This window comes from Protopterus annectens, chromosome 13.part0 (genome assembly GCF_019279795.1).
Source record: "Protopterus annectens isolate FY-2018-M chromosome 13.part0, PAN1.0, whole genome shotgun sequence".
Classification (NCBI taxonomy): Eukaryota; Metazoa; Chordata; order Ceratodontiformes; family Protopteridae; genus Protopterus; species Protopterus annectens.
This window is the reverse complement of record NC_056747.1, coordinates 326,768,866-326,794,261: the sequence shown is the minus strand read 5'-3', so window position 1 is coordinate 326,794,261 and position 25,396 is coordinate 326,768,866. Positions and strand designations below refer to the sequence as shown.

The 25,396-nt window shown below is 42.1% G+C and overlaps 1 protein-coding gene across 5 annotated transcripts in view; it reads left to right on the top strand.

The window, feature by feature from the left end:
- The window catches only part of LOC122787298 (semaphorin-4D-like), a 2,116,148-nt gene that overhangs the window by 935,654 nt on the left and 1,155,098 nt on the right, over nt 1-25,396 (top strand). For all 5 annotated transcript variants that reach the window (XM_044053927.1, XM_044053928.1, XM_044053925.1 and 2 more), the window contains one exon: nt 13,211-13,321. In XM_044053927.1, coding sequence (XP_043909862.1) covers nt 13,211-13,321 — 111 coding nt within the window. The remainder of the gene's footprint in view (nt 1-13,210; nt 13,322-25,396) is intronic.

The following is a 25,396-nucleotide window of genomic DNA, read 5'->3' as shown; positions in this document are numbered from 1 at the left end:
ATATTCAGCTCAATCCAGTGGGTCCCTGTTGCCCTCACACTCACCTTGGGCCTTTATATAGATGCGTCAGATCTGGTTTTGGTATATGGACAGGTCCCGCAACAGTTCAACACCAGTGGTCCCCAAAGAGTTAAGGGAGCTCATTAATGTGAAGGAAATGAAGGCCCTTATTCCAGCCCTTCAGGTGTTTTGTCACCTCTGGAACTCATTCCCTGTAAGAATTTTCATAGAGAAAACCTCGGCCAAGAAACGGGGTGGGAGCACCAAGTCCAACCAGTTGTGCAGAATAGCTCTGCTGGCATGGGACTTTGCAATAAAAGCAAAATTCCTGCAGGCTGTTTACATGCCTTTAGAAAACAATGTTCTTGCAAAATCACTAAGCAGGTCCATGGAAGACCCTCATGAATGGATGCTGAACAGATGTGTCTTCCTGGGCATAGGCCTCATATGGAGTACTCCTCAAATAGATCTTTTTGCCTCCTACCAGAACAGACGGCTCAAAACTCCTTGTCTCCAGGCTGTGGGGGGGGGGGGGGGAGCAGATGCCATTTCCTTCAGCTGAGGAGGGGGAGTTCCTCAATGCTTTCTTCACCAAACCCAAAGATTCTCCCAAAGATCTAAAGGGACAAAAGAAATATCTTGCCTTTGTCTCCCTTCTGGCTGAGGCAGCATTGATCCCCACTTCTTCTGCACCTAGCCAGGGGCCTATTCACACAGAAAATGGGTTCCTTGATTCACCCCAACCTGCAGGCTCAAAACCTGACTGTTTGAATTATAGAATCTTAATCCCTTTCAGGCACCCTTTTTCAAAGGACATAATGCAGGTGCTCCAGATGATAAGAAAATCTACCAGTAGAAAATCTTACAAAATCCAAGAGGAAAGATTTTAATTATAGTGTATCAGGAAGAATGAGGACCCACTTCTGATGGATATTCCCTTTATTCTATCTTGTGTGAGCTACTCAAAAGTGGACTAGCGTCTTCCTCCATCAAGGCACACTTGTCTGCTTTTTCTGCCTGTGTGCCTTTAACCTCCCTCCCCTTTGCTTTCCAGAATTTAGGAGAACTAGTTTTTAAAAGTCTTCCTTCACTTGAACCCACTTAGGAAGGCTATTCTGTCTCCATGTGATCTGAACTTTGTTTTTAAAAAAATCAGCTTGCCACCTTTTGAACCAGCAGCCTCAGCCTCATTAAAATTTTGTATATGGAAAATGGTTCTGTTGGTTGCTGTTACTTCTGCCAGATGAGTTTGAGCTGCAAGCCCTATTGGTCATCCTTCCCTATCTTGTCTTCCATAAGCTAACCTCTTTTGTATGCCAAAAGTTGTTAGTGAATTGTCACTTAACCAGGCTATCCATTTGCTTACCTTCTTTCCTATTCCACAGAACAGAGGTGAAAGACTCCCCCTCTCTCTGGATGTACACAGACAGCTACGATTCTACTTAGACAAGACAAAAGCTTCCTGGAAAATCAGCCAGCTCTTTTTCCTTCCAGGAGGGTAAGTTGGTTAGCCCCGTCTCCAAAAGGATCTGTAAATCCATTTCCATCTGTTGCATCTTCCACATCAAGTCCCTTTCTTCACCTGTGAAGGCCCATTCCCCTACAGCAGTCTCCTCATCTGTTGTCTTATTCAAAGGCATTAACTCCAAATCTGTTCTGGAAGTAGTTCACAACTTTACTAGACACTACAGAGTAGATGTATTTTTCCAGATTTAGAACCTACTTTGCTGGATCTGTCTTGCTGGGATTGGTAGACAGCTCTCCTGTCTCCAGTCCTTTCACCCTTTACCTCTAGCTTTGGGAATCACCTATCAGTATGTGAATATTGCAGCAGTGATCCAAGGAAGGACGTAATACGGTTGTGTAAGAAGTTAAACTGATCACTGCTGCAGTTTTGTATCCCCACCCTTTTTTTGCCTTTTGATACCTTGTAGACAGAGGGCAGGAGTTCCCCTCCCTTCTTCTTAGCTGAACTTGTCTTTTATTGCTTAGGTTCATAGGTAGGTACTAGGCTATCGGCCCAAGGGGCTAAGTAAGCCTAGCCAACAAGGTTCCCTGACTTAGGCCACCCAAGAAAGTTAATTTCCTGTGCCCCTGTCGAGCATAGCCACAGAAGTGATCCCCGGGGTGTATTTCCTATTTCCCATCCACTCATCAAGATTTTTCTTGAGTGCTAATGAGGAACTTAGCTTGACATAGATGGGTAGATTGTTCCAGAGTATAGGAAGTCTCTGGGACAGGAATCTATCCTTCCAGCATGTCCTGTTTATTGTGGTGACTAGGTTTAGGTCCCTAGAGCGTGTAGCTCAGAGGGATTGGGATTTCTTTTAAGTGTAGCATGTCCAACAGCTCTGAATTTAACATAGCTTTATATGTTAGGCAGAGATGATCTCTGAGTATGTGATATGCTACAGAGTAAAGCTGGAGTTTTTTGAGACGTTCAGTGTAGGGCATCTGTTTGAGGCCAGTAATCCTCTCTGTGAGGTGCTTGTGTGGCTTTTCCAGCTGCTCTTGTGAGGTACATTCCAAAAGGGGCATTGTACTCTATAATGGGTCTAATGAGTGCCGAGTAGAGGGGAACAATGACCTCTTTTTTTTCCTGGATGAGAACCCTTTTGTGATGAGGTGTGCTACATAGAAGGATTTCCTGACTACTGTGGCGATGTGATTATCAAAGGAGACTGCTGTCCATCTCGGTCCCAAGGTGTCTCATCACACATTCTGCGTTAGTAGACTGCCGTTTATGTGGTAGTTCACGGGTACAGAGTTTTTACCAAAGGGGATGACAATGCATTTTTGGCATTGAGCTTGAGGCCATGCCTCTGACACCGGGCATCTGTCTCGGTGAGGCCCTTCTGTAGGATGTCCACATCATTTGGGAACTCTACTACGGCTCCTAGTTTGTAGTCATCTGCGAACTTTGTTAGCCAGAGGCCTTCTGTGTTAGCCTGTACTTCAGAGAAGTAGATATCAAACAGGAGAGGTCCCAGGACTGAACCCTGTGGTACTCCACTTGTCACTGGTTTGAAGTCAGATTTGGAGTCTGCAACATTTACAGTGTGGGGGTTCTGTCAGTGAGCCAGTTGGCAACCCATCTTGTGACTTAGGGATTTATACCTAGTTTAGTGAGTTTAGCTATAATTCCAGAATGGGGGATGGTGTCGAAAGCCTTGGCGAGGTCAAGATAGGCTGTGTGAACCACCTTACCCTCGTCTACGCCTTTGGTGGCTGCCTAAAAGAAGTCGATCAGGTTCAGAAGGCATGATCTGCATTTCACAAACCCGAACTGAGTGGGGTCCAGAATATGAAGGTTACCAATGTCTTTGAGTTCCATGATGCGTTCCACGGGCTTGCAGACCAGGCTCGTCAGGCTAATAGGGTGATAGTTCCCAGGATCAGTGGTGGCTCTCCCTTTGTAGAGTTGGATAACTGTTGCTGTGCGCCATTCAGTGGGCACAAAGCCTGATGTGAGACTATGATTGAACATCGTACTTAGGTGGGGAACCAGTTTGTTCTGAAGTTCATGTAAAATGCAGCCTGGGATGTTGTCCGGTCCCATGGGTGCTGTTTTTGGTTTTAGAGAGTGCAGCTTTTACCTGCATAGATGTGATTACAGGGACTCTGCATTCTTCCTGTATAGATATGGGCCTTTTAGTGGGTGAGAGGGGGGTAAAGTTAGAACTGAACCGATCTGCCAGGATGTTGGCAATATCCGTTGGTTTTGTAATTTTCGTGCCGTTGTGCTGTAACTCAGAGCAGATCTGGGTGTTGCCATTGAGATTCTTGACGTAGTTATAGAATGCTTTGTGGTTGCCCCTAGAATCAGTGTCAATTTTGTTTTCGTAGCTAGCTTTGGAGGATCTTATAAGGGATCTCAGCTTCTTACTGAGGCTGACCAGGGAGCTCCTCCACTCATGGGATTTTACTCTCTTTTGCAACAGTTTCTTCCTTCTGTTGTAGAGTTTGTTTATGGCAGGGGACCACCAGATTGGCTTCCTTTTTTTGGAGGATAGCATCTTGGTTCTGTTTGGGATAACACATTCCATGCACTCGTGTAAGTGCTTATAGAGTGCATTTGTGTAGGATTCAGCAGTCGTAACTGTATTGTCCATCTGCATGGGTGTCATGACGTTCGCCACTTCTGTCTTAAGAAGCATGTAGTTGGCTTTGGAGAAATTTTGTACCATGGTTTCCTTAATGGTGGGTGGGGATAGGATGCGGATATCTAGGATGATTAGCTTATGGTCAGATCTGACCAATGAGGAGTTGACTTCAGGTGTGGAGCACTGATCACTCATGTTGGTAATGACTAGGTCTAGGATATTGTTGCTGCTTGTGGGGGTGTGGATAGGTTGATCCAGGGCATTGGAATTTATGAACTCCGGAAACCATTGAGCGAAGGAGTTGGTACATGAGTAGTTTTCCCAGTTAATGGTGGGGTAGTTGAAATCGCCCATTATTAGGGTGTTTGGTCGAACCCTAATATTTTCCAGTATATCAAGAAAAGGAGAGTTTGAATCCTGGGGCATGGTGGGGGATCTGTAGAAAGCTACAATTTGGATTGCAGTTTTGCCCAGAGTTAGTTGCACTTGGATAACCTTGGATGCATTATGCTGCGCAACTAGCCTGGAGGTGTGGATATCCTTGATGAATATGGACACATCTCCATCTTTTGGTGTTCTGTTTCAGGTTAGATGGCTGAAAAGTGTGGTACGAGTTATAGCCTGGTAATGCAGGGTAGCTCTCTAGAGCCTTGAACCAGGTCTTAGTCACTGCACAGATATCAGTGTTCTCCATTTTAAGGAGCGCCTCGAGTGAGTGCATTTTGAGATTTAGACTTCTAGCACTGAGTGGCATTACCCTCAGTTTTTGCTTGCCTGTTCCTGTTATGGTGGTGAATTTGTCATTTGAACCTTGCCTAAAAAGGCACTATAGGGGCTGCAAGACCCTTAGCCAGTATCCGGAATCCCAAGGGTGACAGGTGCAGGCCATCTCTGGCAAAGTATTGTGGTCTGTCGACCATGTCGTCCCAGGCAGACAGGTATTGGATCCCCTTAGAATGACACCAGAAGCTTATCCAATTGTTGAAGTCAATCATTTTGTCCTTGTACTGTGGTATCATTCTGAGTGATGGCAGGATGCTACTCAGGGCTAGGGTCATACCTGCCTGGGCTACAAGATCGGAGAACTCTTCCATGTTTCTTTTCATGTAGTCCAGGGAGGTACGTCTCAGGTCGTTCACACCAACATGGACAATGACAGAGTCATATTTGTACCTGTGGAGTGACCTGAGTGCATGGGTTATGTGACGGGTTCTGGCACCCGACAGGCAGCTGACAGTAACCTTTTCCTTGTTTAGCCTGGTGAGTGGGAGATCAGTGTGCCTGACTATAGAGTCACCTATGACTAGTGTGTTGGGTACGTTGTTTTGCCTTATGGGCTGTGGTTTAGTGGCACACTGAGTCTGTGGGCTATGTGTTATTTGGGTTGTGTTGAGGGGTGGAGGTTGCTTGCGTTTCTGCTTTGGAGGTCTCTGTTGCTTGAGCAGATTATTACTGAGAGCCTCTGCAAATGTTGTGTTTCTGTGTGTGGATTTTGGTGGTGTAGGTTTAGTGGGACTATGTGATGAGTGTGGTGTGCTGCAAGTGTTTACCTTCTCTTGACTGTCAAGTTCAGTCTTGGTTGGAGAGAGCTTTACCTCCAGTTTGGCTAGATAAGTGCATCTCTCACAGGTTGTGGTGTTGGGTGGTAGGACGAGAGGGTTGTCTGTGTACATGAGCCAATTGCTACATTGCCCCAAGATGCCCAGATTCATCAGATAGACAGGAGAGAACACTGGGGGCTGACCCTTGGATATGCCTAAATAAAAAACTACTTTCCTCTAGACAAGTGCGGAAAGTGAGTATAAGAGCTGTTTTTCTCTAAGCAAGTGAGGAAATTTAGTACAAAAACTGTTTTCTTCTAGGTAAAGAGGAAGGTTGAGTGCTGTAGTAATTTGTAGCTTATTTAGTGCTAACAAGAAGTTCTGAACAAGTGCTGAGCACGAATAAGCAAATTCAAGTCTAAAATTAAGAATCTGTACCTGGAGCTTGTGGTAGATAAGCTACCTAGTCTTTACCACTCCCACTACAAATAGTCTTGGATACAGCAAATCTGTATCTGGACTAGACTAGTTACAGGAAAGGTGGAAAACAGGCGCAAATGCTGCCTTTTAAACCAGAAAATTGAAAGACATGGAAAAACTGCCCAAATGGTCAATAAACTACAATTTATGGGCCAGAAACCACTCTTGTGGTAGATAGGCTACCTAGTGCTTACCACTCCCACTGTTAAGCTAGAAGGCTTCCCTCCAGCACAGAAAGGCTTGGGAGGCTCAGAAGCTTACAAGCAGTCCTGGATACAGCAAATCTGTATATGGACTAGACTAGTTACAGGAAAGGTGGGAAACAAGTGCAAACACAGGCTTTTAAACCAGTAAGTTGAAAGATATGGAAAAACTGCCAATAAACTACAATTTCTGGGCCAGAAACCACTCTTGTGGTAGATAGGCTATCTAGTGCTTACCACTCCCGCTGATAAGCTAGAAGGCTTCCCTCCAACACAGAAAGGCTTTGGAGGCTCAGAAGCTTACAAACAGTCCTGGTTTATAGTAATTCTGTATCTGGACTAGACTAGTTACAGGAAAGGCAGGAAAGAAGCTTAGAATTTTTTTTTTGAAAAGTGGGAAGGGAGAAAGGAGAATCAGAAGATAACTTAAAATTAAGGACCTAAGTGGCTTGCCCTTCACAAATGTTCTCTCTGTATTAGGTAGAATGAGCTAGTGACACTAGACTGTAACAGAGCTGAACAGATGGTACTGGTAGGAGTGTCTGAGGTCAAAGTATGATCTCACTGTACTCGGTTGAGTGAGCAAATGGGATAGACCCAGGAGGAGTGTTCAAACACAAATTTACAGGAGGGGCTTCTCTTGGGTCTCCTGGCTTTAGATAGTCTGGAGATTTTATGCCCATACTTTCCCTTATGTACCTTCACACCCATGAGTTGAGGTCATATGTCAGATTTTCAGTGTGCCAGGAAGGTTTTTGATTTGGTAAGATGGCTGAAATTTGATATCTGTTGACTGATTTCAGAAAAATCTGTTTGAAGTCTTGCGTTATTTTTCACTTCTGCTAAAGAGTTTTGGAATACTGCAGCAGTGATCAGTAGGACATTTACTGTTGTAAGTTGTTACATAACTGTACTATGTCCTTCCATAGATCACTTGTGGGTTATACTACCAAGGGTAACCTGACGTCTGCCTGGGCTACTAAAGCTAAAAAACATTCTTGACAACTCAGTATATACATGGATATGTATATGGATCCTCAGACTGTCTTGCAGCAAGTCTGAGTGTTGAAGCTTTGGTAGCATTGGTTTGTATACAGCATTGTGTCCTCCTACCACTGCCAAGGCTTAGTCAGATAAGTCCCCCGTTGGGGAACCTTCTTTTTCCTGTATGATATGTTTAAGATTTGTTCGTCAGCTCACACATGAAGTGTGACTGAGGAAGGCAGATTTCTTAAAAGACCTATACTCTGTGTTTGTTTTGCTTAGGGGCAGATCACAATTTCCATATTTGTAAAATTTACCAATCGTTTTTTCCTAAAACCCTTTATACTAAGCTACCTTCACTTAATACATATCCAGAGACCTAACATCTCAAGAGCCTTGCACTTTTCAAAATGCAGGAACCCTTGGCCTTTCACCGAAAAGAAGTTTAAAAAAACTAAAAACAGATACTTTTGCTACCCAAGCTGACTCAAATCTACCTGCTGAGATGCACCACTAGAGGTTGGTATGGTGTCTCTTACTTGCATTTCTGATTAATCTGACTCTTCTATTTCTTCAGGAGAGAAGCGGTAATCCAGAGTGATTATTTCTTATGGACCTGAAGGCATACCTCAGATCCTTGGGGGAGAAGAGGTGTCTGGCTCTCTTATTGAGGTCTGACAAGGTTCCACACTTCAGAGCTTTGTTCAAGCAAACATCTTTGTGACGAAGAAGCAAAAAACTACATCTGTCTGTACTCAGTTGACATCCCAGAAGAGGGAATGGTTTGACTTCTCTCAAGGCTTGTATAAAGTTGTTCTGTCTTTGAAGCCTCCTAACTTACTTTCTTCTCGTGCATCAGCCCTTCCAGCTTTGAAGATGCAGTATTAATCATCAGAAGAGGAGAAATCGGATTCAGATGTGAACTTTTTGGTCTATTCCTCCTAAATAGACTCTCCTGGACAACTAACCTCAGATGATTAGGATACATTATCACTAGATTCCCCAGTAGAAGAACTTTTCTTTGGGGAAGCCATTTATAAAATGGTGCAGCATTTTAAGTGGTACACTAAACAAGTGTCTAATGTACAGAAAAGGTGCTATGAATTATCTGAAGTCGGGCTCCTTAAACCCTATGCCGTGTCCTCTTTCTTCAGTTTCTTTTTGGATGCCTTTGCTGCCACTTTTTCTAATCCAGATTCAATTCCCTGCACCTGAAAAATCTAACAGGTTCTGCAAAGTGCCAGATAATGTGAAATTTTTCTACAAGAATCTGGTAGCAGACCATGTGCGGTGTTCTCTTTGTCCCCGATAAACCCAGCAAACTTCTTCCTGCATCCAGTGTACTGTCATCTGATAGAGACATTCAGGCCATGGGCTGGTATGGCAAAAAAAAAAGCCTGTACCACTGCCACCATAGTTTTCAGAGCCATCAACTACCAAAGGCAAATGACCAAGAATTTACTTTCCATTTTTGAAAACCTGAATAAGGCTCTTGACAGAATTTGAAGATTCTGAACATAAGTCTCAGGCTATCTCTTTGCTTAAAAATGCCACACAGGTAGCTAGACACTCTGTTATATGCAGCTATGATACTGCTGAGGCTTCTTCCAGAGCTGCAGCCATAGGCTCAGCCATTCTCTGATTTACTTAGCTTTGTTTTAGTCTGTACCATAACATGTCAAGACCAAGCTTTTAGGCTCCTGTCTTCATAGGGACCTCCTTTCAGACATTTTTGTTGCTGAACTTTTCAAATCCCTGCAGGACTGCAAACTGATTTTTCTTACCGCATTTCCAGGATACCAGAAAAACTTCCCCTGTAAGTCCACTTTGTATAGAACAAATGACCCCTCAAAAGGAAAAGAAACTTTCTAAGAAAATGTTTCCAGAGAAACCACAGTGGGATTCCAAGCCTGGAAAAACTTTTTTCTAGACAAACCTTCTGCTAGCTGTCTTTTGCTTCCCCCTCCTGCCTTGGTCCACACATTGCTGTATACCCAAGGCACCATCTAACCCTCCTAGCCTAAGGAATTCATTACCTCAGACAAGTGGGTGTTGTCCATTAAACATAATGGCTACAAAAGTTCCTGGAAGGAACTTCCATCACTGAGAGAGACATCTTCCCCTCAGGCAAATCAATCGCATCTCATTACCCCCTTGCTCTAGAAACAGCTCCCTTGACATTCCCTGATTGCCAGAATTAACTTGCTTCTCTTCTGCACAATGATTAATCATTTTACACAAATACTCGGATGTCCAGAATTTTTAGTACTTTCCCCCCCTTTTTCCACAGTTTTTTTTCAGGAGCAGCTTTCTACTGGTAAGATTGCATCTTTAATAATGTACACCTCATGGCCAGATTTGGTGCATTCACAAAAGTGTACCCCCTCAGTTAATGACTCCTGCTGTGGAACACCAGTCCAGTTGTTTATATGTTATTTCATAAAACTTAATGCTGTCTATTTAAATTCCTCTGTTATGGCAGTAAATTTCAGGTTTTCTGTGCATGTCCTGTCTTCTAACTCTATTTTAGAAAAACACTTCCTCCTTTTTGAGAAGCCTAAACCTAAGATTCTAATGTTCTCTCACATGGTATGTATCTTAGTTTTTATCATACTGTCATTCAAATGTATTGCATTCTGAAGAAGTTCTGCCACCTATAAGGAACGAAAGCTTAATCCTCTGTTCTTTAGTCTGCTTGTTTTTATTTATTTAAATATTTAAAAGTTTGTCTGTTGTTGCAGCCACTTTTCATTTTATATATTTTTTATATTTAGAAATTCACAAAGTGTATATGTATATATATATATATATATGTATATATATATATATATATATATATATATATATATATATATATATATATATATATATATATATATATATATCCTTAAAGGCTGCACAGACTGAGGACCAGGGCATATCAAGAGTTACCTTTGGCCAAAAAAAAAAAAAAATGAAAATGGTGCAAGTTCCTCCTCCTTTTATCTATTCGTCTTGGCTGAGGAAGGATTCCAGCTTACTGGGGACATCTGCCAAACTCTGGAATTCAGATCAGGAGTGTGGGTCTCCTTCTTAAGGTACTTTTCATGTAAAATTGTTTATACTGCAGCAGTAGTAAACCATACTCAAGTATGTTCTCAATTGCTCACACATCCTTACTTTTCTTTATGATTCTGCTTTTCGATGGAGCTCCCATGGTTAATCCACAGCATCTTCGTATTTTCTTACCTACCTAGCCTAATAAGAAAGTTTTTTTTTTATCAGTTTTAAGAGAAACTGGAAGGTTATGTCAGTAGACAGTCATGTCATGTAGACAGTTTCACCTCTCCAAAGCCTCTCTTTGTTCTGACAATTCACTACATTAAAGGTGATTTTTGTTTCTTGCTTATTCTAGAGGTCTTTAGTTGTAACTTGTTTGATCTGTACAGCAACCCATTCACTTCTAGCACCTTAGATAACCAGACCATGAAGAAAAGTATTAAGTTTGACCAACATTTTAGGGAAAATCAAAAAGGAAAAAAGGAAACACTAGATGAAATTTAGTTTGGTGGTCTGTTTCCTCACCTCAGCTGATCATTCAACAGATCACTTCATTATTAGTTTCCTGCAGGCCAGCTACATGACCTATGGATTGTGTTATGGCAAATTTAAGATTCTGGTATCATGATTCTGAGGTCCCTGTTGAAATGCCAAGGCTTTTAATTGTAATCCCCAGAACAGTGGAAATGCAGGTGAGATCATTTAGGAATGCACACTAAGCCCCAGGGCTGTGATTTTGGAATTAGTAGATAACACTTGGCTATAATGGTGGGGGAAGACAAGATGCTTAAAAAGTTTAACAACAAGTTTTCATGTTTGTTTGTATATCTGTTAACTTGGGTAGAACACTGATCCACGTGAGATTTTTCAAACTCTGCTTGGGAACACTTTCTGATTACGTCACTTGATCAGGGTCACACAGTAGGCGAATGGAAGCTGAGGGAATCAAACTCTGGACCCACAGGAAGCAGCTTGATAACAGCTCATAGTTACAATCCTCTGTGATAGCTACTAGACATTCACTGTATTTTTGTAAGAATCAGTTTACTTTTCAAGGTGTCATGACTCAACATTATCTGCTGATGCACTTCTACTAGGGAGGTGTGATTCTGAAATTTTATAGGAGGAAGTCATAGCATTTTAACGTCAGAGATTGCTTGTGCTAGTTTGAGCTGCTACATATCAGCAGGGCTTTCAGAAATAATTTTACCTGGTCACTGCATAGTGGTTGACTGCAAGGTTGTCGGCAACATAACATCTTCTCTATATTGGTCTGACAATTCCCCATAAATTTCAGGCATGATTGCTTTTTTATTGTTATCCATTGCCCAGCATTTTCCTACTTGCTTGCCTAAAATAATAGTTATACAGAGCAGTATTTTTTAAACTTTTTTGAGTCAGCAGTTTGTATAGTCAAGAATTGCATACTCCCTGTTTTGTGCATACTTAGAAGTCTGTCTGCTTTTTTATGTTTCGTCTGCCCTTGACTAAATTGGTGCTTTTTCTGCTTACAAAGCTATTGCCCTTCCTTGCTTCTCTGTATCCCTAATGCACTTCTCTCCTCTTCATTACTTCCTCTCTTACTCACACTCTAGCAGTCTGTTTTTATAATGCCCTCTTCCTTTAGCTTCTCCTCATTCCCTTTAGTCCTTCTCTTCTCTTCAATTCTTCTCCCCCTCCCCTTATGACTATTTTCATTCCTGGCCTGTCGTGTTTTACCTGTCATTCAGCTTTACTTTGTTTTTTTCCATCACACCCTTTTAACCCAGTTCTCCCTACCTTTATCTCCTGTTCCTCTGCTACCTTCCAGAGCCTTCCTTATCTCCAGTGTTGATTCCCTTACATAGCTCTACTAGAGCTCTTAGTTCTCAGACCTTCCTTCCATTTTGAAATCCCCTAACCTCTAGCAGTTCACAGACTCTTCTCCCATAAATCCTCAGGCCATACGGCTATTACAAACTTGTATATACATATACTTATACATACATATAAGCACTTGTCCATGCCATACTTAATCTTTTCTCGATTCTTACTCTGTTTTCTTTTGAAATTTGTTATTTCATTACTCTTAACTTTTTCCTGTGCCTTGCCTCTTTCCTATTCAGCTGTAATGTTCTTGTTCCTGCTTATCCTTCCCCTTTCCTTGACTTGTCTTGAGACAGCATTTCTCTTTCTGTGCTGTTATAGTACATATAATTTTAAGACTTCAGTTTTATTTGAACTTTTAAACAAAAATATCACCGAACAAATTACCTTACTTTGACTTCCTGCTCCTACTGCTTGCATTTATGAGAAGAATCACGTATAACTTAATAAGTTAATAATAGTAGAAATGAAACAGTATGAGGAGTTTGACTTTGCCATGATAGTTAAATGCTTAGTTCTGCTGACAACCTTTACAGGTACAGTTTTTTTAACCTGCGTTGCTAACCAGAACTGACCGAGTCAGCACCATAGTGCTTCTGAGAATTGCTTGTTCATTTTTGTCTGCCTTTGGTAAAGTCAGCCTATTTAATCTTTGGCTTTTATTGAAAAAAGGGAAAGATTCAACTCTGCTCTCTGGTTAGTTAATATTTTGTAAAACAAGTTTCTGATCCAGCTCATGACAAATGATCTTTATTTTCAGTATCTGTACTTTGCCTGCTACATGCTGATTTCTTGAATTTACAGCATCTAATTTCATTTTAATGCTGTAGATTTGTAGGTGTTTCAGACCTTCCATTATTATTATTATTTTATTTTATTTTTTTTACATTCTAGAACATTGTGATGCTGTGACTGTTTATTTCTATTATTGCTGCTGAAAAAGCTGCATTAAAAATTTGCTAACTATGCAGTATATTAAACTTTGAACACACAGGTGGTGAACTTTATTCTGCTACTTCATTTGACTTTCAAGGCTCGGAGCCAGTTGTATTACGCAGCTTAGGAAATGGCTTAAGAACAGAATACACAGCATCTTGGCTAAATGGTAAGAAACACCACAATAAAATTTATCACCAGAATTTGATGTAAAAACAGCCTACTGAAATGGCATTTACATTCCAGTCTGGAAGTGTACTATAAAAAGTGCATGCAAGTGAATGAATAAACAACTTACTGGTCATTTTTCTGATTATTGACTACTGCTCTGCTTATTTGTTTATTTCACTTGTTTGATTCTGCCATTCAGCAACAGTGTTTTACTGACATTACCACTGCAGCTATGTTGTCTCTATGCAACTATGCTGAACTGCAACTCCTGTTATAAATCTAATTTAAAATCTAATTGACTTGGTCTTGGCATTAGAAACAGTGTTTACTACTATATTTACTGCTCGCTGCAACTCCCTGGATTTTGTCCTTTCTACTTGCTACTCAAATGCCCCTTTAGTGTATAGCCATAGCACTCCCTGATATTACACTTATCTCTGGGCTTCTCCAGCTGCTCTTTGTGATTTGTGCCAGAATTTTCCATTGATTGTTTTTCTTTGTGACTAGCTCTGCTTCTCGCCTCTGCCTGCATTCACCCTTCGGGCTCACTCCGCTCCACTACCATGCCCCCATTTTCCACCCGCCCCTGTTATCGCAACATGAAAGCTGCAAAGTCACACCCACTTTTCACTGAATGTATCATACCAAGCTCCTCCCTCCCTGTTTGCAATCTCCCCTCCCCCTGACCAGTTATACCATTTATTCTCCTCTGTGTAATCCCAGTCACCTATACCTCAGCACCTTCAATACACTACACCTTTAACTATCAATGCACTAATACACCCTTTCTTATTATAAACCACCCTTACTATAACATCACATTAACCATGCATACCATACATGCAGTGCAACTACTACTTCTTCCACTCTCTCTCTACCTTCTACTCCACCTCACCTATCTCCCTGCCTTCACTTGTTCTCCACCGTTCCATATAACCTCTACCCACCCCAAAAAAGAACCCTACTATTTTGCCTACATTTCCCCTACCCTGTAGCATTCCAACTATCTCCTCTCTAACAGAAAGATTCTTGTGACCCCAAAAAGTACTTCCATCCCTCATACTCATTATCCCTCCTCCTTCCTTACCCCCAACCTCAACTTTAGAGATCCTAAGGAACTGCTGTCCTTCCTACTTGGCCTAATCTCTGTCCTCCTTTCTGGTGATATTCACCCTAATCCTGGACCTCCTGCCAGTCCTAATACCAGCTGCTCTCCAACTCATTTACCCTCTCCCTACAAGTCTCTCCTCTTCGCTATTAATGCCCAAAGCCTCTGCAACAAACTACCCAACTTCCATGCTTGGCTCTCCCATAACCACCCTGACATTCTATCCATTTCTGAAACCTGGCCCAAGCCTCACCTGAAAGACTCCGAAATCACTCCCCCAACTGCAGAATCATTAGAAATGACAGAGCTCATAAAAAAGGAGGCGGAGTAGCCCTACTCTTTTCCTCTTCTCTAACAGTGACACCCTACACCAACCCAATACCTCAGTTTACTACAGTTGAAATAACCCTGGCTCTCCTAACGATTAAGAGTCATAGAAATATAGCGATAGCTGCCCTATACATTGCACCTGGTAACAATAACCCCATTCTTGAAGATATTCTTTCTTGGTTCTCATCCAGTATTAGTAATGAAACAATTATCCTAGGAGACGTCAACATGAACTGGTCTTCCATACACTCACCCACCACCTCCCACAGTATAAACCTATACGGTTTCTCTAATTTAATTAACAGTCCTACCAGGCCCCCTAAAGATAACTCTTCAGGCACTGTCTTAGACTGGCTATTAGTTTCACATCCCTACAACATCTCTAACAGTGGCACCTTGCCTGATGCACTTAGTGATCACCTACCTTCCTTTACACTTCACTCTCCTTCACCCCTACACCTGCAGCATAACTATATCTCAACCCATACCCTGACATATTTCAACCCTCAGTCCTTCTCCGACTGTTTAAAACAAATGAACTGGAACCCTTTGAAAACTCTTCCTCTAGACGACGCTGTTACTTACTTCATTAACACACTAAACAGCTTTGCTCCTTCTTGAACTAAGAGTCAAATCCAGAACTGCTCCTTTGCTTTCCAAAGATACCATAACCCTTATGCATACCCATGATAAATCATGGAAACTCCACCAAAAACATAAGATGCCAAACTCCCTTACCGAATATAAACTACTTCGAAATCTAGTTAAAAAACAGATTGCCTCTGACCATAAATCCTATTACTCTAAGCTACAAAATAATCACAGAACCAGCCCCAAGAAATTTTGTAGTAGTATCACAGCCCTCCAGCAGAAAAGACAACCCTTGCTCCGACCCTAACACTCCAAACCACACCAGATCCTCCAATTTTAACTCCTCCTTCATTGACTCAGTAACCAAGCTAACTACATCTTTCACTAAAAACTCAGCTGCTCCTTCTACATTTCCCATCTCCAACTCCTCTCCCTCTGCCACCAATACTGCCAACCCCCCCTCCTTTCTCCCTCAAACCCATCCCTATCAACACTATAAAAAAATTCTCAGTAAATTAAAACCATGTTCTAATGCCCCTGACAACTTACCATCCAACTTTCTCAAGTTAGCTGCTGAGGGCATAGCTCTCCCCATCTATATTCTAATCAACCGCTCCATCCAAGAGACCTATGTACCCCTTCTCTGGAAAAAAGCCTTCATCATTCCCTTACATAAAGGAGGCAATAACACTGACATCTCCAACTTCCACCCCATAGCCATCCTCTCCCCTATCTCAAAAATATTTGAAAAATGTATTTGCCTACAGCACTTACCTTACCTTTTAGACATTTATCTCTGTACCCCAACATAACATGGTTTTAGACCCAGTCACAGTACCACCACTGCTCTCCTATCATTTCTCCACAATATCAACCACGTCCATGACTCAGGAAATATAGTATCTTCCCTTTTCTTAGACATATCCAAGGCTTTTGATACCATTTCCCATAACTTACTACTGTCTAAGCTCTCTCACCTTAATCTTTCATCCCCAGCTATCAATTGGTTCTCTAGTTACCTCTGAAATGGGCAACAGACCATTAAGTGGAACAACTGTACTGCTTCCTACCTAGACACCCTCACAGGCATCCCCTAAGGTTCTGTACTGGGCCCTTTACTTTTCAGTATCTTTGTAAATGATTTCCATCTTTGCATATCAAATGCTTAACTCATCCAATACGCCAACAACTCTATGATCATTTGTTCTACTGAATCTCTCCCCACATTCTTACAAGTAACTCAGGCCGCCTTCAATAGAACCAAAGCTTGGATGCTAAACAGTCACCTAGCTCTCAATGCATCCATAACCAAAATCGTGATGTTCACCCTATCAAAAAACACCAAAAATAGACAAAATCTCCTCTATAATAAGCCAAAAATGACACCAGTCAAAGTAGTCCCCCATACCAAGCTTATAGGAGTTCTTATTGACGAACAACTCAAGTTTGACATCCACCTTCAAACTAGCATTAAGAAAACTCACCAGAAGCTTGGTATGCATTACCGCCACAATCAATATCTAACCTATTCAACTAAACTTTACCCTCTCTACTACCTACCTCCTCCCCTCTCTCATGTACGAGGCACCCATCCTTACCAATCTTCAAGCCACCCTTAAAAATAAATTGGCATCCTGATATAATAAAATCTCAAAGTTTGCTACAAGCGCCAAATCTTCCTCACACCAGTGTGACTCCTTATACTTCTTAAACTGGCTAGAGCTCCCCAACTATCTCTCCTTCATTCAACTCTCCACTGCCCATAAACTCATCTTCAAGCTTTCTCAATGCCCATCACTGTTTTCCACCCTTACCTTGCACCTTCCTGACTGATCCCTCAGGTCTAATAAACAGAACGTACTGGAAGTGTATAAACAATTACGCACTCCTGGCCAATTCCTTGTGTCTTTCTCCCTAGGATGGAATTGGAACTGACTTCCTCTCCATATTCGAACTACCCAGAATCTCTCTACTTTTAAGACCTTACTCCACTCTTATCTCTATTGTAAATGAGAATGCTCCTAATCTCTGTGCTGTACTTCCACTGCCATCAAGTATACCTTCTCAAAACTTTACCTTCCACTCAGACATTCTACTCTTCCTCCTTTTCCTGACTCCTATAACATCCTACTCTCCCTCTTTTTTTTTTCTTCTTTTTTCACTTTAAATATTGCAGGTTATTTACCTCCCAGAAATCTTGATGCTTAATGCACCATAAACGTATAACTTTGGCATACTATACAATTTTATTTTTTATGTTTGTAATAACTTCTACTGACTTTTATTTCTGTAATACCCTGCATTAATTTTGATGTGATTCGTTGATGGTATTGTGAAATTATTTGTAATAACTTCTGCTGACTTATTTCTGTATTACCCTGTATTCATTTTGATGTGATTGTTAGTTGTATTGTTTCTGCATGTATGTATATGGACCCCCCCCCCCCCCGGCCTCCATTGAAAAAGGGCTCATACTGGCCCAATGGACTTTTCCAGTTAACAAACTTCAAATAAATAAATATTTTTTTTTTCCAAGTATCAAGAGTTCATTTTCAGATCTCTTTCTCAGTGCTAAAGATACTGCAGCTGGTGTGCCTTCCATTGTTATCATTTACAGCTGTAAACTGGCTTTTCTGATCCTTGGGATTTATCATTGTACATAAACCAGCCTGGCTTCTATTGGAAGCTGTGGACTAATATGGGATCCTAAGAAAAAATTATTAGGCCTCATTTAGTATTTTATTTATCTTTTGCTTGCTTAATTGAAATGTTTTTTTTTAGCCGATCACTCCACTATATCTACGTTTGAGACTTCTACCTTTTTCAGGTTTGATTTACCCATTCACATGGTACACATATTTTTGTAGGTACATCCCTGTTTTTAGTCTTGATTTGCCTCTTTACATGATTGCATAAATTCCACCCCAAGCCGCACAGAGTTTTGAAGCTGTTTAGTAAACCGGAGTGTGACACCAGTATTTTAGAGAAAGAGGACCCACATTTCTGTTTCAAAAGTAAAAATAAATGGCTTTATGAGGTATATTTTTGCAGTATCCTTTATAAAAGTCTGAAGATTTTAAATTGTGTTTAATAAAATGTTTAATAAAATGTTTATATTTTGCATTATTTTTGTCATTCTCAGTTTTTAAACTTGAGATCCTATGTTGTCTGTTCCATCCATCTTGACAGATGGGTTATCAACCTTGAGATGGATCTGAGCTGACAGTATTTCCAAAGCTTCCTTAGTGCTCAAGCTCCTCTATCCCGCAATGCCTTGTGCTAGCAGTATCACTCAGATCTAATTTGCCGCCTCTCTCTTGTCAGACATAAATCTCCAGCTTTCAGTTGAGTAGTTATAATCATGCAGATAAGTGGATTTTTACTTCGATTTTCTATTCTCCTTGTAGTTAGGGGTTTTCCTTTATAGTCCTGCATCCCTTTATATTGTAAAAAAACAAAAATGCATTTTCCTGTCTGTCTTCCTAGGCCTACCTAAGCCTAACTTTTTTGCTTTATATGGATGTTATCTGTGGAGGTTTCTCCTTTTTAACATGGAGAAGGTTTCAGTCTTCAAAAACATGCCTTAAATACAGGCATAAGATCTCACCCTAGGATCCACACTCATGGTGTATATACTGCCTGGGACCTGACCTTTTAAATGTCAGTTATGCCATTTGTTCTTCCTTTGGCCGACAGGCCCTGCTAGATAGAAGAAAAAAATTAATTCTTAGAGGCCTTCTCTCAGATTCTGCAGGAGATTCAGTGTGCTCCTCTGGTGAATTCCTGTCCCCTCAGCTTCTCAAAGGTGCCGAGAAACTGGTAGCTAGACTGAAAGGGGAAAAGAAAAACCTAAGGACAATCTAAAGACGATGATAAGGACAATGGTAGAGACATGGGTCTCAAGAAAGAAAGAGGAGGAAAAAACCCTCAGATTCCCCTTCTCTTTGTGCTCTAGCTTTGGTAGTCACTAGGTCTCTGAGGTTTTCTTCATCCTCAGTACCTTCTTTATCAGATCCATCTCAACCCCAACCTGTTATTCCTTTCTTAGGAAACTCTGAGGCAACTGTTGTCTCAGATCGCTGCCGGAAAATAATTTTTTCTTCAGCGTCTCAATCGCCAGATCTTCTTTAAACTTTTGATCACCAGGGTACCCTCAACTGCATCCATGCAGTCTATTAGAGCCTCCAGACATGATATGGACATCAGTTGAGATAAGACGATGAGAGCTTTTGCAAAGGGCGAAATAGATATGGGAGCCATTCACTCCCACTCAACTCAGCTGAGAGCTAGTTCAACGATTCCTTTTGTAGTTGCTCCTTCTCCAGTCCCTGTGTAGGATCTGATGTTTTCAGAACTGTGTTCCCCCGATTATTCATCTTTTGGCATTGACAGCCCTGTGGTCTTCAACATCTGCAATTTCACTGACCAACTCAGCTTTGAAGTCTTTGTAACTGATGGCTTCCCAAAACATAGATGTCGATGCCAAGTGGCCAGAAGTTGGATCAGCTCCACCTGATTTGAGTTCTTCAACTCTGTGTGATTTGTGTCCCCCTTCAGCTCTGAGTGCTTTGGCCCTCAACAGTTCAACTCCAGTCTCAGCCTTGGATCTGGTTGGGTTATTGGCTCTGGGGGCTCAATCCTCTGACCTTACATTTTGCGTTGGATCAGAGATCACTGCCCTCAGTTCCATTAGCTCTGTCTGTAGTATTCTAGGCTTTTGTGAAGATTCTGGCCCAACAATCTACTCAGCATTTCCCTTACTTCAGCTCCACGCTGACCGCCAGTGTATCAGTGACCTTTGGATCTCATCATCCTTCACGGGAATAGCCTGCTTCAGTGAACCTCTGCCCATTCCTTTCTCAAGGAAGTAATGATATAACTGCAAACTCTTTGTCCACCTGAAGACTACAGAAATTTTAAGTATAATAAGACACCTGGACTCTCCTTAGGAGTCACTGTCTGAGGACACTAATATTAATGATTGGGAAGGCCCCCCTAGATAACTCCCTGAGGACACCTCATTTTGTGAATTAATGGAGCCATTAAAGCAAATGGGGGAACTGGCCATCTGATACCCCTTTGCCTGATAGTGTTCTTCAAGGCCTTTGGAGTGGGACCATTTACCATTTGGGTGGTTCCTGCTGCTGACAGGCTTATTGATGTTTTGCAGAGGGCTTGGTGGAATCTTGATGTGGTGGAATCCATTCCACACAAACTAGACAAGGTGCTTTTCCCTCCCAAGAATTGCCTTTCTGGTACAAAAATCCTTTTGTGGACTCTCTTGTTACTGCAGCAGCCACAAAGAAAGAGCTATATGAGGAGAATTCCACAGTCCACCCACTTAGAGAGTCTAGAGCGTTGGATCATTTTGGGAAGAATGTGTATACTTCAGAAACCTTTTCCGTTACAGCATGAAATTACATCACTGATATTAGCAGATTCCAGAAAGAATTCGCTAGTAAACTGTTACACTCCCTCAAAAGACCTTGAACAACACAGACTAGGAAATTCATGGAGTCATGGCTAGTTACCATGTTGTCAGTTATGAATCATCAGCGGCAGCAGCCCCCTTTTTCCCATTTTTTTCTACATAGGGTCGGGGTATCGTGTTAATTGTAGCCAACTCTCTCGACTCATTGCCACACTCCTGCCTTCTTCAACACTCATGCCTCAGTGTCGCAGATCTTCTTTCACACAATCCATCCATCTCTTTGCTGAACGTCCTCACTTCCTCTTACCTTCTTCCTGTCTGTCCCAAATCTTCCTCACCAGATTGTCAGACAGGAAGAGTGTGGAATCTTTTGTGGCTGTATGAAGTTTGTTAGTAAAGATTGTGAAGAGGAGTGGGCCAAAGATAGAACCTTGTGAGGTAGCCTGAATGGATAATTCCCTTTGCCTTTTCCTACAAGACCCTTCTAGATCTTTCACCTCAGAAAAGAAAGGCCGCAGCCCAAGAGATTCCCCTTTTGCTAGAAAAAGTATCATTGTGGAGGTCCCACCAGACCACAATGATCCGGAGGTGTATTCTAGATTCTTTTTAGTTCCAAAAAAAGTCAAGGACCTCAGGCCCATTTTGGACCTCAGCAGATTGCACATGTTTGTGAAGAAGACAAAGTTCTTGATGGTGTCAGTGTAATCAATTCTTCTTCTTCTGGGGAATGGGGTTTGGATTTACTCTGTAGACCTTCAGGATGTCTATTATGTTAAGATTGCAAGGCAGTCCAGAAGATACCTGCTGTTCTGGCTGCAGGCCAATCACTATCAGTTCAGGGCCCTGCCATTTGGTTTGATCGCAGTCTCCAGGGTGTTCACTAAATGCATGGTAGTGGTGACAGCACACCTCTGGCTGGCGGAATGTTAGGTTTTCCTGTACTTAGTACTTGGCTCCTCACTGGAAGAGCAAAAGTTCTTAATCCAAACAAGTGATTATTTGCTTCAGTTATGTTGATCCTTGGGAATTTCCTTAAACTAAAAAAGTCAACCTTACAGCCCACTAAATCATTGGATTTTATAGTTTTTTATTTAGATACAGTATCACAAAACTGCAAAACTACCGCAGTCAAGGCTGACCTTACTTCATTTGCAGACAAAACAAGTCATCACCACTATGAATCCACCAGCATTTCTAAATCTTCCCTTACTAGGCTGCATGGCAGCCTCTGTAATACTAGCCCTTCATGCAACATTCTTCATGAAAGTCCTGCAGTGGATTCTTTCAGTCCAGGGTTACCTACTGACACATCCTCTTCACCATCCATTCAGGCTACTCTCGCTCTGTCATCAACGCTTCTTTTGGTGGATAACCTCTCTTCTGTTATTTCAAGGCTGTCCACTTGTCCTTCCTCTTTCCATGGCCACAGTGACAATGACACCTTCCTGTTAGCGTGAGGAGAGGGCATTGTGAGGGGGAGGATGGTTCAAGGAATGTGGAGCAATCTGGAGGGCCACCTTCACATCAACATTATGGAGATGAGGGCAGTTGTCTTAGCATCGTAGGCACTTCAGGACTTTTGGTACATTTACAAATGGGGGAACCCGCTCTTACCTGCTGTATCGAGAGGCCATGAGATTATGGCAGTGGGCAATGGCTTCTGTGTTCCGCATGGGATCATGTAATTCATCTGTAGCATCTCTGAAAGTCTATAAAGCTTTCCAAAGAACATACTGAGACTGCCTATCAAAAATCCAGTCCCTTATTGGGACATTATTTTGATTTTGCAAACACTCATATAGCCTTTTTTGAGCCTGCCTCTGCTGTTGAATTGAATTTTTTTTCTTGGAAAACCTCATTTTTGGTGGCCTTAACCTCAGTTGGACAAATTTCTGAACTTCAGGCTTTGTTCTGCAAACTTCCTTATTTGGTATTTCATAAGGACACTGTCTGTCTACAACCTAATCATATCTTTGTGCCTAAGGTAGCCAAAGATTCAGCCTTGACCCACGTTTTCCCTAATTATTCTAACAAAGGTGAATACATTTTGTGTACGTTAGATGTTCACTGTCAACTCAGATTGAATTTGCATTGCACAAAATCATTACGATAAGATGATCATTTATTTGTATCTTATTGTAAAACCAAATAAGGATATAAAGTTTCTGAAATCACTTTGTCTAGATAACTCTCATAGGTTCATAGGTGTGTACTAGGCTAATGGCCCTGGAGCCTTTACAAGCCTAGCCAATAGAAGTGCCCTGGCATTGTACCACCTGACGTTAGTTCCCAGTGCCTCTATCAAGTAGAGCCACTGCAGTGACATTTCTATTTCCCATCCACTCATCAAGATTTCTCTTGAAGAGGGCCATTGAGGTGCTCTGCTTGACCTGTATGGGAAGGCTGTTCCAGAGCATGGGCAGTCTGGGTTATGAACATGTCCCCTCCAGCATGTTCTGTTGATTGTAGTAATGAGGTTGAGGTCTCTTGAGCATGTGGTGCGGAGGGATTTGGATTTCTTTAGCTGTAGCATTTCTAACGGAGCTGGGTTAGACATGGCTTTGTAAGTCAGAGATCGCCTCTTAGTAGACTATATGAGACAGAGAATAGCTGGAGTTTGTCTGTCCATGTAGGATATGTGTTTAAGGTCCAGGATCCTCTTTGTGAGGTACTTTTTTGGCCTTTCCAGCTGTTGCATGTGTCTAGTGAGACACATGCCAAATGGGGCATTATACTCTATGATTGGCCTAATGAGGGAAGAGTAGAGAGAGATGATGACCTCTTTCTTCCTGAATGCAAAAGCCTTGGTAATGAGATGTGCCACATAGAAGGACTTTCTGACCACAGTGGCAATGTGGTGGTTGAAGGAGAGGTTGCTGTCAACCTGTGTCCCCAGATCTCTTATAATGCCTTCAGTGTTCAGTGGGCTCCCATCGATGTGGAAATTAGTGGGAACTGAGTTTTTCCCAAAGGGGATGATGGCACATTTTTTGGCATTAAGCTTAAGGCCATGGTTTCGACACCAGTCATTGGTCTCAGTGAGGCCTTTCTTTAGGATGTCTAAATCACTTGGGAAGTTAATAATGGCTCCCAGCTTGCAGTTGTTCGTGAACTTGGTCAGCCAGAGTCCCACTATGTTGGCCTGGACTTCTGAGAAGTAGATGCCAAACAGGAGAGGGCTTAAGACCAATCCTTGTAGGACTCCACTCATGACTAGTTGGCAGTCTGACTTGGAGTCTGCTACTTTCACATTGTGGGTTCAATCTGTGAGCTAATTTGCAACCTACCTAGTGATATAGGGGTTGATGCCTAGTTTGGTGAGTTTATCAACAATTCCTGAGTGGGGAATGGTATCAAAGGCCTTGGCCAGATCGAGGTAGGCTGAATGGAACTGCCTTGCCCTCATCCACAGCCCTGGTGATTGACTCAAAGAAGTCAACCAGGATGAGCAAACATGATCTACCTTTCACAGAACCAAATTGTGTGGGATCTAGAGTTTGGAGATTCCTATATCCTTGTTAATTAGGTCCATGATGATGAGCTCCATAGCCTTTTACATATCAGACTTGTCAGTCTAATGGTGCGATAATTCCCAGGGTCTGTAGTTGTCCCCCCTTTATGGAGAGGAATTACTGTAGCAGTGTGACATTCAGTAGGGGCAAAGCCAGAGGTGAGGCTGTGATTGAACAGGGCACACAGATGTGGTGCCAGTTCACTTTGTAGTCCATGTAGAACACATCCAGGGATATTGTCGGGTCCCATGCAAGCTGTATTCTTGGCCTTGGACATGCAGCTTTAACCTGTGTTGCAGTAATGCTGGGTGCCTGGCATTCCTCCGGTATTGTGAGTGGTCCTTTGGGTGGGTGGGGGGGGGGGGGAGTTGGCACTGTATCTGTTGCCCAGTATGTTGGCAATATCTGTTGGCTTAGTATAAGAGGAATCATTGTGCAGTAACTCAGAGCAAACCTGGGTATTGCCAAGGAGATCATATAACTAAAGAAGGCTTTGTGGTTGTTTTTAGTGTCTGCCGCAATTCCACCTTCATAGCTGGCTTTAGAGGTTTTGATGAGGGATCTCAACTTTTTGTTGAGGCTAATAAGGGATGTTCATCGTGTTACCGTGCTGCAGTCATCACACTTGGGTTATCCTGTCGTCAGGCGGTCCCGCAGTTGGCTGGAATTCCAAAGTCTTGGTCCGGCGTCAGTTGCTGTCGCTTCTTCCCTGACGTCAGTGCACCAGGGGTATATATAATGCAACCGATGCCATTTTCTTCAGTCTTTCTTGCCGCGCGGTGCCTGAAGCAGAAGCAGTTCGCAAGTGCCGGTCGGCCGACTACTGAGATTTTCGAATTCGAATTTCAGACCGAAGTCTTCTATAAAGCTAAGTACCCCATTGGGGACACTTTTCTTGCCTCAGACCAATGTCAGAAAAAGTTAACAATTGTATTTCTTGTGGGAAGCAAATACCATCAAGCCTGGAAAGTGGACGCACTCTCTTTCAGTTGGACAAACCTGACAGTATATGCCTTCCCTCCATTGCCTCTCCTCACAAAGGTACTTCTGAAAGTCAAAAAGGAGAGACCACGACTGATTCTCATTGCCCCAGACTGGCCA